Source organism: Rhea americana, unplaced genomic scaffold, assembly GCF_003343005.1.
Source record: "Rhea americana isolate MKP2758 unplaced genomic scaffold, rheAme1 scaffold_67, whole genome shotgun sequence".
Lineage (NCBI taxonomy): Eukaryota > Metazoa > Chordata > Aves > Rheiformes > Rheidae > Rhea > Rhea americana.
Genome location: NW_028186834.1, coordinates 3,483,305 through 3,495,858, shown reverse-complemented (window position 1 = coordinate 3,495,858; position 12,554 = coordinate 3,483,305). Strand labels below are relative to the sequence as shown.

Below are 12,554 nucleotides of genomic sequence, written 5' to 3'. Positions count from 1 at the left end.
CGCTGCCGAGTCCGAAAGACACCTGAGCCAAAAATAAAGCCGCACAGACACCACGTGCTGGGGGTGGGCGGGGGGGACTCGCAAAGTTACGTCTGTCAAGCTGATTTGCTACGTCTTCTTGAGGACGGAAAATGGAAGGGTTAAAGGAAACCGAAAAGGAAAGCGGCGCCTKTAGGGCCTGCCCGCAGGACAGACCTGCTGCCCGGCGCGCGCGGACGCCTAGCGCTAAACACAGCGCGCGCCGGCACGAAGGGCGGAGGGAAGGGCTGCGCAGGGACGACGGCGGGACGAAGCTGACGGCAACGGGAACTCGGACAGACTCTCACCTCGGCACCCACGAGCAGGCCGCCTTCAGGGAGCTTTTCAACCGGAGGAAGACGCGGTTTCAAGCCTCCTCTCCGGCCACKACGGAGCCAGGGCGCGCGGAGGGGGCAGCGAGCCGGCCGGGCCCCGGGCTGCCGCGGCGGAGCGCGACCCACGGCGAGCGAGGCGGCCCGCGTCCACCGAGGCGCGGGACTCGCAGCACAGACTAGCTACCGAAAACGGTGATAAGTTTATCCTCCACGGGACGCGCAGAAACTCCCAGCAGCGCGCGGTGCCTCGTTCACCGCCCACGCGCACGATGCTGTCACACCGCGGCCGTGACTTCATCACATCCCAGGACAGACAGCCAAGACCTGATCCCAAAGTCCATTTTCAAGTCAATGGAAAAAAGTTCCACCTACTTTAATGGCCTTTTCATCCAGCTCAGAAGCGATAAGCACTGTAGGTCCTGCTAGATAAAGGTTGCTACTTAAATACAAAGTTAATGATATTGCCTGCCCAGCAAAAGCCAAAGATTGTAGAAGAAAATTAAATTCTGATGCGCCTCCACTGTTCTCTGAAATGTGACAACCAGCTTTGGACCCTCCCCAGTACCAGACACCCTTCAGCTCCCAAATCATTTTTGTATGTCCCCCCATTTTGCGAGGGACACTTACTCTTTACGGACAGTATTTAAACACGCTGCTCCTTTCCTGGCCCATTTGTTGTTGCTTCATGCCAGCCTTACCACAGGCATTGATGCTGATTTCGTCTCTGGAGTTATGCTTTCCAAAATGATTATGGAAGGTGCCAGAATATTAAGATTTCTTTTTTTTCCTCCCTTTTTTTTTTTTTGGTGGGGGGGGGATAGCTCCTCTGCTCCTGGCAATTTAAGGGAGTGCAGGATGCAAAAGGGCTCACTCTCCTTAGAGGTCAAAAGCAATTAAATTGAAGAATGTGTAAAAAAGAATTGTTTGGGGGGTCTATTTAGCCCATTGGGAAGGAGCTGAACTCTGGGACTGTCAGAGCTAGGTGGCAACTACGTGCTAACAAGCAGCACAGGCTCTACCAGAGACAAGCCCACTGAAGACAACAGCGAAACTCATGAGTATKGAGGTGGAGTAGAAGCAGGTCTGTAAAGGAGAACAACTGGGGCTGAGGATCTGATTTCCAGACCTGACCMACTGCAGGGATTTGGGGGGACTGATTCTGATCCAGTCTCAGCTCTGATGGGGTACTGAACCCCCACGAGATGCTGAGGCAGGAGGAGCCTCCTGGAGCAAACCCTCTGCCCTGGTTGTCTCTCTCGGTCCTGCCTCCCCTCCTGCCTGTGCTGGGGGTGACCCACTGCTTCCCACCTCTTACTGTCTCAGACAACCATGGCATCACTTCAAAACCTTCAAAAACTACTGAGAAGAACATCTGCATATCAAAGCCAGTAGCAGAGAAATACAGCTTGGCAATTTCCATTTCCACTACCGGTATTATATATGGGGTCAGCTCCGAGACAGCAAAATGCAAGCTGCCCCCAAAGGTAGGGACGTACAAGCCACACATTACGCGGTACCGCTACTATGTGTACTGCTGCGCAAGAAGATGGATGGGGAAGCTACAGCCTGGAACAACAGCTTTGACAGAAATCACCAAAGCTGCCACCATTTCCATACAAACGTGCCTTAAAAACATTCRAGTTTACATAGGGTATAATGTCTTCCACGTATAAAAGACTTTGCATTGAAACAGAAAGATAGACTCWTTTAATTCAAAAAATGTTGACTCTGATCATGTGCTTTATTTGTACAGCTTATTTTACTCACATACAAATAATCAGAATAGTACTTGCAGAGCTTCAGAAAAACAAATGGTTGCCAAAGTAGCAAATGAATRTTATTATTAAAGATAATGTTTCTCAATACCATAAAACTGATTTACTAGAAAATTTAGAATGTAACAATTGCGCTGTAGTCTGTGAATTAGATTCCTCTGACCAGTAAATTACAMTTTGGAATTAAAAAGCAGTTGCAATTCCTCTTCACTCTTTCAATTTTTTTTGTTTTAAGTCGGTCTTAATCTTTTCCTGCTTGTCTATTTTAAGCATTTAAGCAATTTAGTTATTATTCAATGTGTGTTGCTGATACAGACAGAATTAAGCAAAAAAAATGAACAAGCAGATATATTCTAAAACATGAGAGGAAAAAAGTAATTGGTTTCCAAATCTGGCCAGACTGCTTGACTATTTAATCATAAGAGGAAGTGACTGTGAATCTTCACTCAGAACTTAGCTTTTTTCCTAATCTTATTTTCCTCATTTTTGCAGCAAACAAACATCTCAGAACTTCTTCCAGTCAAATCTGATTGTTGAAACAAAAATTTTATCTGTTCATACATCTGGAGAGGCAGAAGATGAGACCTCTCATATACAAAGGTATAGAAATATTAAGATTAAGAATCTAACTGAACATAAAAGAAAATGATGAATCATACTAATGAGAACAATTTAAAGAATATTTATGCATGATTTGGCACTTTCTGAATAAGAAACTAGAATCTGGGCAACCTACTCCAGTGTTTAATTACTTGTGATTGTATTTAACCAATGAAATAATACATGCATGCAGAGTCTGGAGTTTTAATTTCAAGTTAGCATCAGCCAAAAGATGTATGACAACACTAGAGAATTATTAATAGGGTTTTTTTTGCATATGACTCTGCTTTGTCTGTATTGCTATTTAAATTATAGGTATTAGATGGATGAGTATTTCAGTCTATATTGATTTAAGTATGTGCATACATTTAAATATGTACATTTAAATACACATACTTACATATATCCAGAAAGTGAAAAATAGCAGTGCTCCTCTATGCAGAGATTTGGTTTAATTTCTTTAAAGAAATTCAGAAAACTAGTACCTGCTCAGTTTTAACGTGAATTAAACACACACTAGAACATAGCACAATACCCTGCAATAGCATCACCTCTTAAAAATAATTTGTAAGATAGAAATTTACAGTCAAAGACAAAATATTTCAGAAGTTGAAAAACTTTGGGATTTTAGACTGCGCTTAAGCATTCTATTTCATATATCAGATGGATTTGAAAAGACTTGCTAGCAAATGTTTCTGCATTTGGGGGRAAAAAAAAAGTAAACTCACTATATCATCACTAGTTTGTAAATCTAATTCATACCACTGCAGCCAAAGATGTTAATTCCTTTTGGTATAAAATTCATGACTACTAGCAACATAAACTAGTTTGGCTGCAAGACTAAAATTCTGAATGTGGAATCAATGACTTTTAATCTTAAGTGACCATTTGGGATTACATTCATCAATACTAATGGTATCTTATTTAAAAGTTTAATGAGAAAGCTATAATGCGTATCACATTTTTCAGTAAGACACATTACTATTGAATTTCAGATAGAAAGTATTATGAAGAATAAAATAAATGCACAAGAGAAGAATAAAACAGATTTAAGTGTGGTGAACACAAGATCCGGATTGTAGGTACTTTTTTTAAACAGAACTATTCTTTAAGTAATTCAGCCATGTTTATATTCAGTCCACCAGAAAGGAGTAGACCTTTTAAGTTAAGTTAAATGAGCGATTATAGAACTTGCCAATATCTACACCATAARGAACATAAAACATTTTGCTGAAAAYGCTGCRTAACATAACAGGTCACATCCATGCAATGATTTTGCAGCTCAGAAGTCATTCGTTGAAGGTCACCGCGGGCTCAGTGAGAGCAGCAACCSCTCACCCCGCCGGAGCCCAGGCACCGCTGAAGGCAAAAGCCACAGCACAAGCGAGCAACGTTATTCTTGGCAGGAAACACGGGAAAATTCATACTGGCAAGGTTTACTGCATACACAGCCCTCTAACGCAGTCTCCAAACGAAGACGCCTAATAGTACTTGCCCTGTTATTTATTCAGGCTGTCCTTGATATTTATTTTTAAATAACTTTATTTCTCTCTATTCAGCTTTGCTGAGGAAGTTACTCTCATAGATATTTGGTAAGAGTATCAGTAGTGGTTCATCTTCCGAGAAATACAAAATTACAACGTAACTGTCAAGTTAGTTTTATATAGCATGCTCTTTCTAGAAACGTCATTAGTACGTACAACACTGTCACGGGAGAGAAGTGGAATTAAAAAAAAAAACTCAAACACTGAAACGTTGCTTTTTTGTCTACGGGTCGCGATGGACAAACCCGTTACTTACAACGGGCTCTTACCGACGGCCAGAGAAGAAACGGGGAGGACGCGACAGGGCCGGCAGCTCCACCTCCGCAGCTGCCTCCTCCGCTGTACGAGGCCGCTCGCTCGCGGACGAGGGGAGCTGCCGAGCCAAAGGGCACAACGTCGGCCGTTTCACAACGCCGGGGCCCACGGGGACTCCAGCCGCCGCGGAGCACCCCGCCGCGCGGCCACCGCGAGACCGCAGCCGCGTTGAGATGAGCTGTTGCACTGCCGGACCTCGGAAACACAGCTGGACGCTGCTTGAGTGCTCCCGAAATAACAGGACTCGGGCCTGGGACGAAYGCGAGTATTATTGAGAACAGACATTTTCTGTCAATGAACATTTGGTTTGGAAAGCCAAATGCCTTGGAGTTTTTTGCTGAACGCTAGCAAAGYGCAAGGTTCTTTCATGACAGTCTGTGAAGAACACATTAAAAACATAAATTCTTATTTTCAACTCTGATGATTCTGAATGAGAAAGAAGAGCCATCTTACGCTTTAATTAGAATTATTTTTCTTTACGTTACTTTTACTTCAGCCTGAGGCTGAACTGCGCTCCTCTAAGTATAAACGCAACAGAGCCCCAGTAAGTTATTTGAATGACGGCAAAATCCTGCCGCATGTGGTCCTGTCAACAGCAGAGTCTGATCAAACACGTATACTAACTCTTGCACAAGGCTGGAACCTGCATATACAAATACATGTTCAGTGGATAAAATAAAGCACTTTTTGGGAAAAAAACAGAAAACTCTGCATCTCGAATGGCATTATTTATCCTCTGTTCATAGGACAAAAACAGGTAGGCGAGCGCATATGCACTGATGCATGATGTGACAACTTGCRTACTAGATCAAAAAACAAAATAAAACAAACCCAGAAGCATCCAAATTGCAGCCCATTTCCCTATCTTTTTAATGCAGRGTTTTGTAAAGGCACAACTGTGACAGTTCACCCCGTCCTCACAGACGGAGCGTGGTCCCACATCCCATCACCCAAAAAAAAAAAAGCCAAGCTGGGTTCAGTTTCAGTTCAAATAACRCAAAAGATCTGCAGAGAGTCAAGGTATAACTCTACCACTTCTAGCGAGCAGTAAGTTATCCAACGTAGGGAACGCAAGTGCTTCCGGACTGCGATTCAACGTGGACGAAGCGAGAAAAGGCTGGGTATCAGCCAAACGCTTAACAGAGACACGTCCGCGATGCATTCTCCATATGAAACGCTCCCTCAAATTCCATGCTTCCCCACTTTCTCTTTAGGAGGACCTGTGGTTATCGCACTTTACCACGTAATTCAGAATCAACTCTGGATATAATACACATTTGTACAAATACTTCAATGGGAAAATTCAAGACAGCACATACTGTAACCAAATTAATTCTGCTAGACTTTCTACAAGACATGCCATCTCCTTAGGCAAAGCTTTATATTTTTAGAGCTGTAAAATGCTATGCATATCTGTGGAATCACAAGAAACAACAAAAAAAATCCCTCCACAAGTGTAAGTGATAGGTGAGCACTAGGCCAAGATTACCTACAGCCTAGCAACTCTGATGCAAGAAATTCTGATCTGACCACTTAAAACTTCAACCCAAAGTAGAAGAACAGCCTTTAAGGGGTGGGGGGATTTGAGTTGTCCTCTTCCAGGTCGCTTAATATCCGACCCTTTAAAAACCGATTCCTGTGCTATCCAGTGGAGAAATAAAACATATCACAAATGTATTTATGAGAAATAACAGAATTTGGGGAGTGGATCTAACTTAAAATTCCCTTCTTAATTTTTTCTCACCGCCCTGAAGTTGATAAAACTGGTCTTTTTATGTTCTAAAAATAAAAATGAATGGAAAAAGTCGTGTCTGAATTAGACTTAAGATCTCCCAAGTTCAGGATTGTATGTCTTTGTGATTTTGTTAACTTTGAAACAAGTCCAGAAGAAACAAGAAAATAAAGAATCACTCTGAGGACAGCAAAAATCCAGAAGAAAAACAGTTTATCTGAAGAATCAAACATTTCTGGAGGAAAAAAAAAATTAACACCGAATTTCATAATGGATCTTTACCTCATATATAGTGCTATATAAAATRAGGTTGTGCAGATCAGTGCTGGCTTAAGAAGTCTTTTTTATTATTTTGTACAGATAGATTTTGTTGTGCAAATTTGTACTCTTTCTAAGCGTTAACAGACCCATTTCATTTCTTCATTGCTGCGTTAGCACCCAGGACAGTTCTCCAGAAAACACTCTTGCAGGTCAGATTTTCATAAACACTGTATAAACCACCTTGTTCAAAACACCTGCACGTGTTTTGATATTTGACTTTAATGCTGAACAGTGTCTTGATTAAAAATAAGAAATAATGTAAAGTCATTTCTTTGTCTGTTCATTTTTTGCRGGAAAAAACATTCCAATAATTAATTTCACTAACCAAAAAGATTACTGAACAACTGAACTTTTAGTTTCTACATAATTGGTAGGAAGATAACCTCCCAATGCAGAACAGATAATCATAATTTAAGACTTCATTGATTTTCCCCCCCCATGGATTCTTTTAATCTGCAGATAAACTCCTGGAGATCCTTTCAGTTCCCTCGAGTAAGCCGCTATCAGAGGCGATCTCGGAAAGCTTGATGAGTGCAGCACCCCTCGCCATTCACTCGCACTTTGGTGCAGACTGTGGTCAGTATTCCCTATCATTAGCCTCTAAAAATAGTAGTAGAGAGGCAAAGTGATGACAGGCATCAACGCACAGCAGGCAAGGAACTTCGTTCCCTTTTCTTCAGATATTGTGTTGGACTCTCATCTTTCCTTTGATGCATTAAACTACAGATATTCAGAAACGCTGCTGAAATATATTTTTTTTTATCCACTATTCATTGATGAATTCCAAAAACATTAAGATCTGTAACTCAGCTTTCCCCCCACCTTTCTGGAGAGGCTTATTCTTCACCCTAATGTTACCCACAAGGATTATTAAAAGTTATTTTCACAGTGCTATATGCTAAATACATTGTTCTATTAAAATTCTCTAGCCAGGAGAAATTATAGCTTGAGGTCCTAGTTTAGGAAAACATTTGCAATTTTAGAAGGCGCAAACATACATTCTGTGGCATGCTTATGCTTCRGGACTAGAGATGAACCTTAATTTGACTTTTTAAGTACACTTCTGAACAAAGGGGTAAAAGCACGCAAATAATGCAGCCTGCATTKAAAGATGATGACCAAGTATTACTAATGGTAAAAAGAGGAAAGTAGGGAAAATTCCTTTAAGTTGGTATTCCATAAGGATCTGAAAGAGCAACTGGTAGGAAAAAATCTGCAATCACAAGCAAGGGATTATTGTGTCAAGGAAAAAGAAGGGGAGGGAGCTGCAAAGAAGAAGAGGAATTGSTCTGAGTTTTTCACATGCTCTCCTGTGACATACCACGGTTTGGCAAGAACACGGGGAGAACATGCTTGTAATGCCTGAGCAAATATCCTTTTTCTAATCAAAACTATAAATCACTTTTTGGCAGTTGTGAACACCACCGCCTGCAGAGAGAGAAATTTTAAACGGCGTTTTAACATAGCCCTTATTAAAAGCAATAGCGAAACAGCCTTTCCTCTGGAAATCCCAGCTCTGTCTCGCGGAGCATCACGTCCTCTGCTCGCACCTTGAGGAACTTCAGAGCAAGAGCAAAATCCGAGCAGCGCCCTTGCAAAACCGCACGCGGCGGTTTCCCCGCCGCGGCGCTCGCGCCGTCCCGGGAGCACCCGGACGGCGGCACGTTCGGCAGGAGCCGCAGCTGCTCGGATCCCAAATTAGCTCCTGCTTATCGATTCGTTGCCTCGCACAAGCGAGCGGCTTTCAGCGATGCTCATCAAATCAGGGTGAGTGACAGTCAAAGTCGGAACTGCACAAAATTAATCCAAGTTCTGGCAAAGTCAAAAAACTCGGAGAATTGATGAATTCATTTCAGAAGCGTGRAGCACTGCGGCAATAACACACAGAAAGTACCTTAAAATTGCCACAGCCTTCTCTTTCTACTGTAGAAAAAAAAAAATGCCAGAGAGCCAGAGTGCTTACGCCAGTTAACACTGGCTACTTTCTGCAACCTGCTATAATAAAGATGGAGGGATTCAACATCCAAAAAATCAATTTTCAGCACTTGCAGTTCTTTAGCAAAGGAATTTTYTTCCGCATGAAGTTTATAGAGCTATACTAAAACAGCTGCTATGCCACACAAAATGGTTTTGTTCCTTCTATTAAGCATGATTTAAATGATTCATTCAATTATTACTTTTGTATTCAAAGATGGCTTATTTTCATGCAGATTTATGTCCCGTTATGCATAGAGGACATTCTTAATTGTGCTGAAACAACTGCAAATTTAATTAAAGTTYGCCATTCCAAGCATAAAATAGATTAAAGAAAATGCTGACAACACTAAAATAAATATTCAACTATTTAATTTAACTCAACATTTATTTTTAATCCAAACATCAAAATAACCTTGTTTCTAATTACAATTTGGTGACAAAATGTCTTGAAGACATTTGTCTCTATTTTTCTTCAATCTGTTCAGCTGAACCACAGTAGCTTATTCATAAAACTGTTGATTAATAAATCTGTTCCAGCTGTATTACTGTATGTTACAAAGAACACAGATTAATATATGTAAACATCTATTATCATTTTTAAAACCCCAAAGCCTTATTATTCCGCCAGAGCAGAAATCCAATCAAATATTGTCACAGTGCAATAAAACACCTAAACCCATAACAAATAAGGGAAAATAAGGGACAAACATAGCTAGTAAATTCCAGAGATCTATGCCAATTATCAGCTGGTGAGACCAACTAAATCTTTACCGAAAGTTATTTGTGGTTTCTTGCACTGGTTATTATTAAAAACCCCACATTTATCATCCACTACGTTGTAAAACAAAAGCAAAACCTCCGCTTGGTGAACAGTTACGTTCAAGCAGAGCGGTCTTCCGAAGATAGAAACTGCCCCGATCCTACTGAAACCAACTCGAAATTTTCTACTTTGTGGAGTTTCTACTTGACGGTGAACAGCYGCCAGGAGGAGGAGGCTGGACAAGTGGATTTCCCCTACACAGCCGCAGAAAGTCAGGCTCTGATGGGGCTTTGAGGAGGAARACGAGAGAAGGCTCAGGAAYGAACGAACATTTCTTAACCCCTCCYGGCAGTAAGCATCTCGGGCAGCAGAAAAGGCGCTCCACAGCACCGCGAGTCTGTGCCCGCAGGCCGTCGGGGCAAACGTCACAGCACCCCGGCAGCCTCACRAGTGCGTCAAAAATGGCAAAATTGGGAGGAAAAAGAAAAAAGGGCTTTTTTACCATATATATACACCATAATATTTTTTCCGAGTTGTGAAATAATATCACACTTCATTTTCTCAGAAATTTTCATTTCTACCCTAAAGAACAGATTCTTACAGCACCACTCTATATTTAATAACAGTTATGACTTACATCAGCTGACGATCTAGCTGACAACATCCAGCTACTAAACAAAATTAGCACCATCACTGTCACTTCCAGAGGACACTGCAAGCATAGTACTTTTCTGGTCTGACAGCTGTGAGCACAGCTGGAGCTCTCGCGAGGCGACGGCACAAGCCTCACCCAAAGCCAGCCACTGCTACCTCTGCAAACTGCTTGCCAAAATCACATTTCCTCCTCAATTCAGTTTTTCATTGTCAATATAGTTGAGCTCAGGGCATGGCTAGATGCAGAAGATACATGCTGCAAAGCTCACCCCTCTGAGGATCCAGTGGTAACCAGACTGTACAATCYTCTACTGTGTGCACCAAATCCATGAAATGAAATTGGAAAAGTGGTTCTCCTGCAAAGCGATGTATTCAGTAGGGGTGGAGAGCTCTTGGCACATCAGTAGCTCCTATTTACTTTACTTTCATCCCTGATATTACCTCATCTAGATTCTCGTGTAAGAAAGAGCGATAGACACTTTCTTCCCTGTCTTTTTCTGTATCAGCTATATATAAAATCATCAAAAAAAAAAAAAACAACTCCGTGCAATGTTTCACATGAGCAAATTAAATCCATATAAGAATTATCAAACTTTTTCACAGAATAAGAAGCAATAAAGAAGGSAAAAAGCAAGGAGCAAGTATTTTGCAACCAGGAATCAAACTGGAATCCTCCACCACAAAAACGGGGAACTGGGTGTTGTAATTAGCAGCACTGTTTCCTTTTTGTTTATCAATATATGTTATACAAAGAGTATGATTCAAAATACAATGGAATCAGTAGAAAAAACATCTAGTGATTTGAATCTAGCTCCAAATACATGTATCATTTTACATCAACCCCTTTAGAGTATTTCAAATTAGCTTTCAGCATATATTCCAGTTTGCAGATATTACCAACAGAATTACAGCTGTGCAGATCACTATAAAAAGGTTACCAGGAGGCCTGAAAGGCTTCTGTACTGACCTACCAATTCATACTTGAATTTCTAAGAAACAACACACAGCTACTCTATTACCAGTTACTAACATGAAACATTAATATCATAAATCAGCATTCAGATAAGGGAAAAGATTATTASTTTTGTTATGCTACAGAATGGTAGAGCAACTRATAAGTATTTTTACAGTTCCAAAACTAAGTGATTATTAAGCTAATCTTAATTTATCAGTCTAGAACTATTCTGCAATACTGTATAATATTGTATACAGTGAAATTTATAAAGGGAGTTCATAAAATCTTTGTCAGTTGTGTTCAAAGGTTTATTATTTCAGAAAACTGTATTCCAGTATCATTGACTGAAGCTCTTTTTGACAAAATAACGGCCTACACTATCTCTGTTATCCACATGCAACGAGAAACACACACCACACTGGATTACACAGCCCAAGAGACTTTCAGACTACCAAGTTTCAGACTAGTCAAGTAAGCAATAAAGTCAGCCTTGAATCAGCCTGAATTCGCACTCCGGACGGTTTGTAAGCGAGAGGCACAGCTGCCTCCGGCAGGAGGGCACGCGGACAGGYACCCCGGCACCGCATCCAGCCGGGGCAGCGCCAGAAGCCCCGCGGCAGAAGCGGCAACGATGCTTCCAGGGAGCCGCGTCCATCTCCGCCCACCGAGACTCTCGCGCTATTTCCACAGGCGATTAAACACCATCTTTTCATCACTACGTTTTGTCCAGAGGAATTAAGCATTTGAACCAAAGTATATTGCGTGGAACCACAGACAAAACAGAAAAGAGCACTTGCTTCCGAGCTCCCATTAGGAGGCTCTGCCGACTGTGTGGCTGGTTGGCTTACCTGTTTAACATCGTAGGCAAGAAGAACAAATCTTAAGTCTGGTGAAACTGAGTATCTTGATGCTTTGAAAGTTACCTACAATGAAATAAAAACACAAGTGAGTTTACAATAGGGAAGGATCATTTCTTCCCCAAATTTTCTTAATTTAACAAYGTCCTATTTATAAAGTAGTTCTGATTAAGCTTTCCTAATATCGCTTTCCCAAAAGAAGGTCCAAAATACTTCYTAGCCTAATTTGCTGGTATCAAGACAACTGCAACAGATGAATCTGGCTTCTACTCTAAAAACAAATTAAGAAGTCAATGAGTTTTTCTGACGTGATCGCAAGCACCGTGCTCAAGGATAGCGACCATAACCAATTCATTTACAGAGGATGGCGGAGGGCRCTTCGGTTGGCGTGTACTTCACGAACGATTACGAAGGAGATTCATCACTAGGTTAAGCTTAAAGATAACATACAAGAAAAAGAATAGCTGTGCACTATGTCTCTATTGCTTTTCTTTTAAGGCCACATATATAAACATTTTGCAAGAGAGCTTGCACTAAAGAAAATCTCTCTTTCTTATAAGTAAAATGCTTAGTGGAAAGAAAAGTGAAACATAAGGCAGCACTATAAAACTAATATTGCTTTATATCTAGCTAAGACTACATGACACCCAATTGAATTCAGGGCTGTAATTTAATCAAGGGGTAATGTTGATGTCGGAAAGAATTTAATGC

At 41.2% G+C, this 12,554-nt stretch overlaps 1 protein-coding gene across 1 annotated transcript in view; it reads right to left on the bottom strand.

The window, feature by feature from the left end:
* Positions 1–12,554, bottom strand: part of DPP10 (dipeptidyl peptidase like 10) — a 215,422-nt gene that overhangs the window by 120,677 nt on the left and 82,191 nt on the right. The window contains exon 4 of the mRNA XM_085320968.1: positions 11,835–11,909. Coding sequence (XP_085177094.1) covers positions 11,835–11,909 — 75 coding nt within the window. The remainder of the gene's footprint in view (positions 1–11,834; positions 11,910–12,554) is intronic.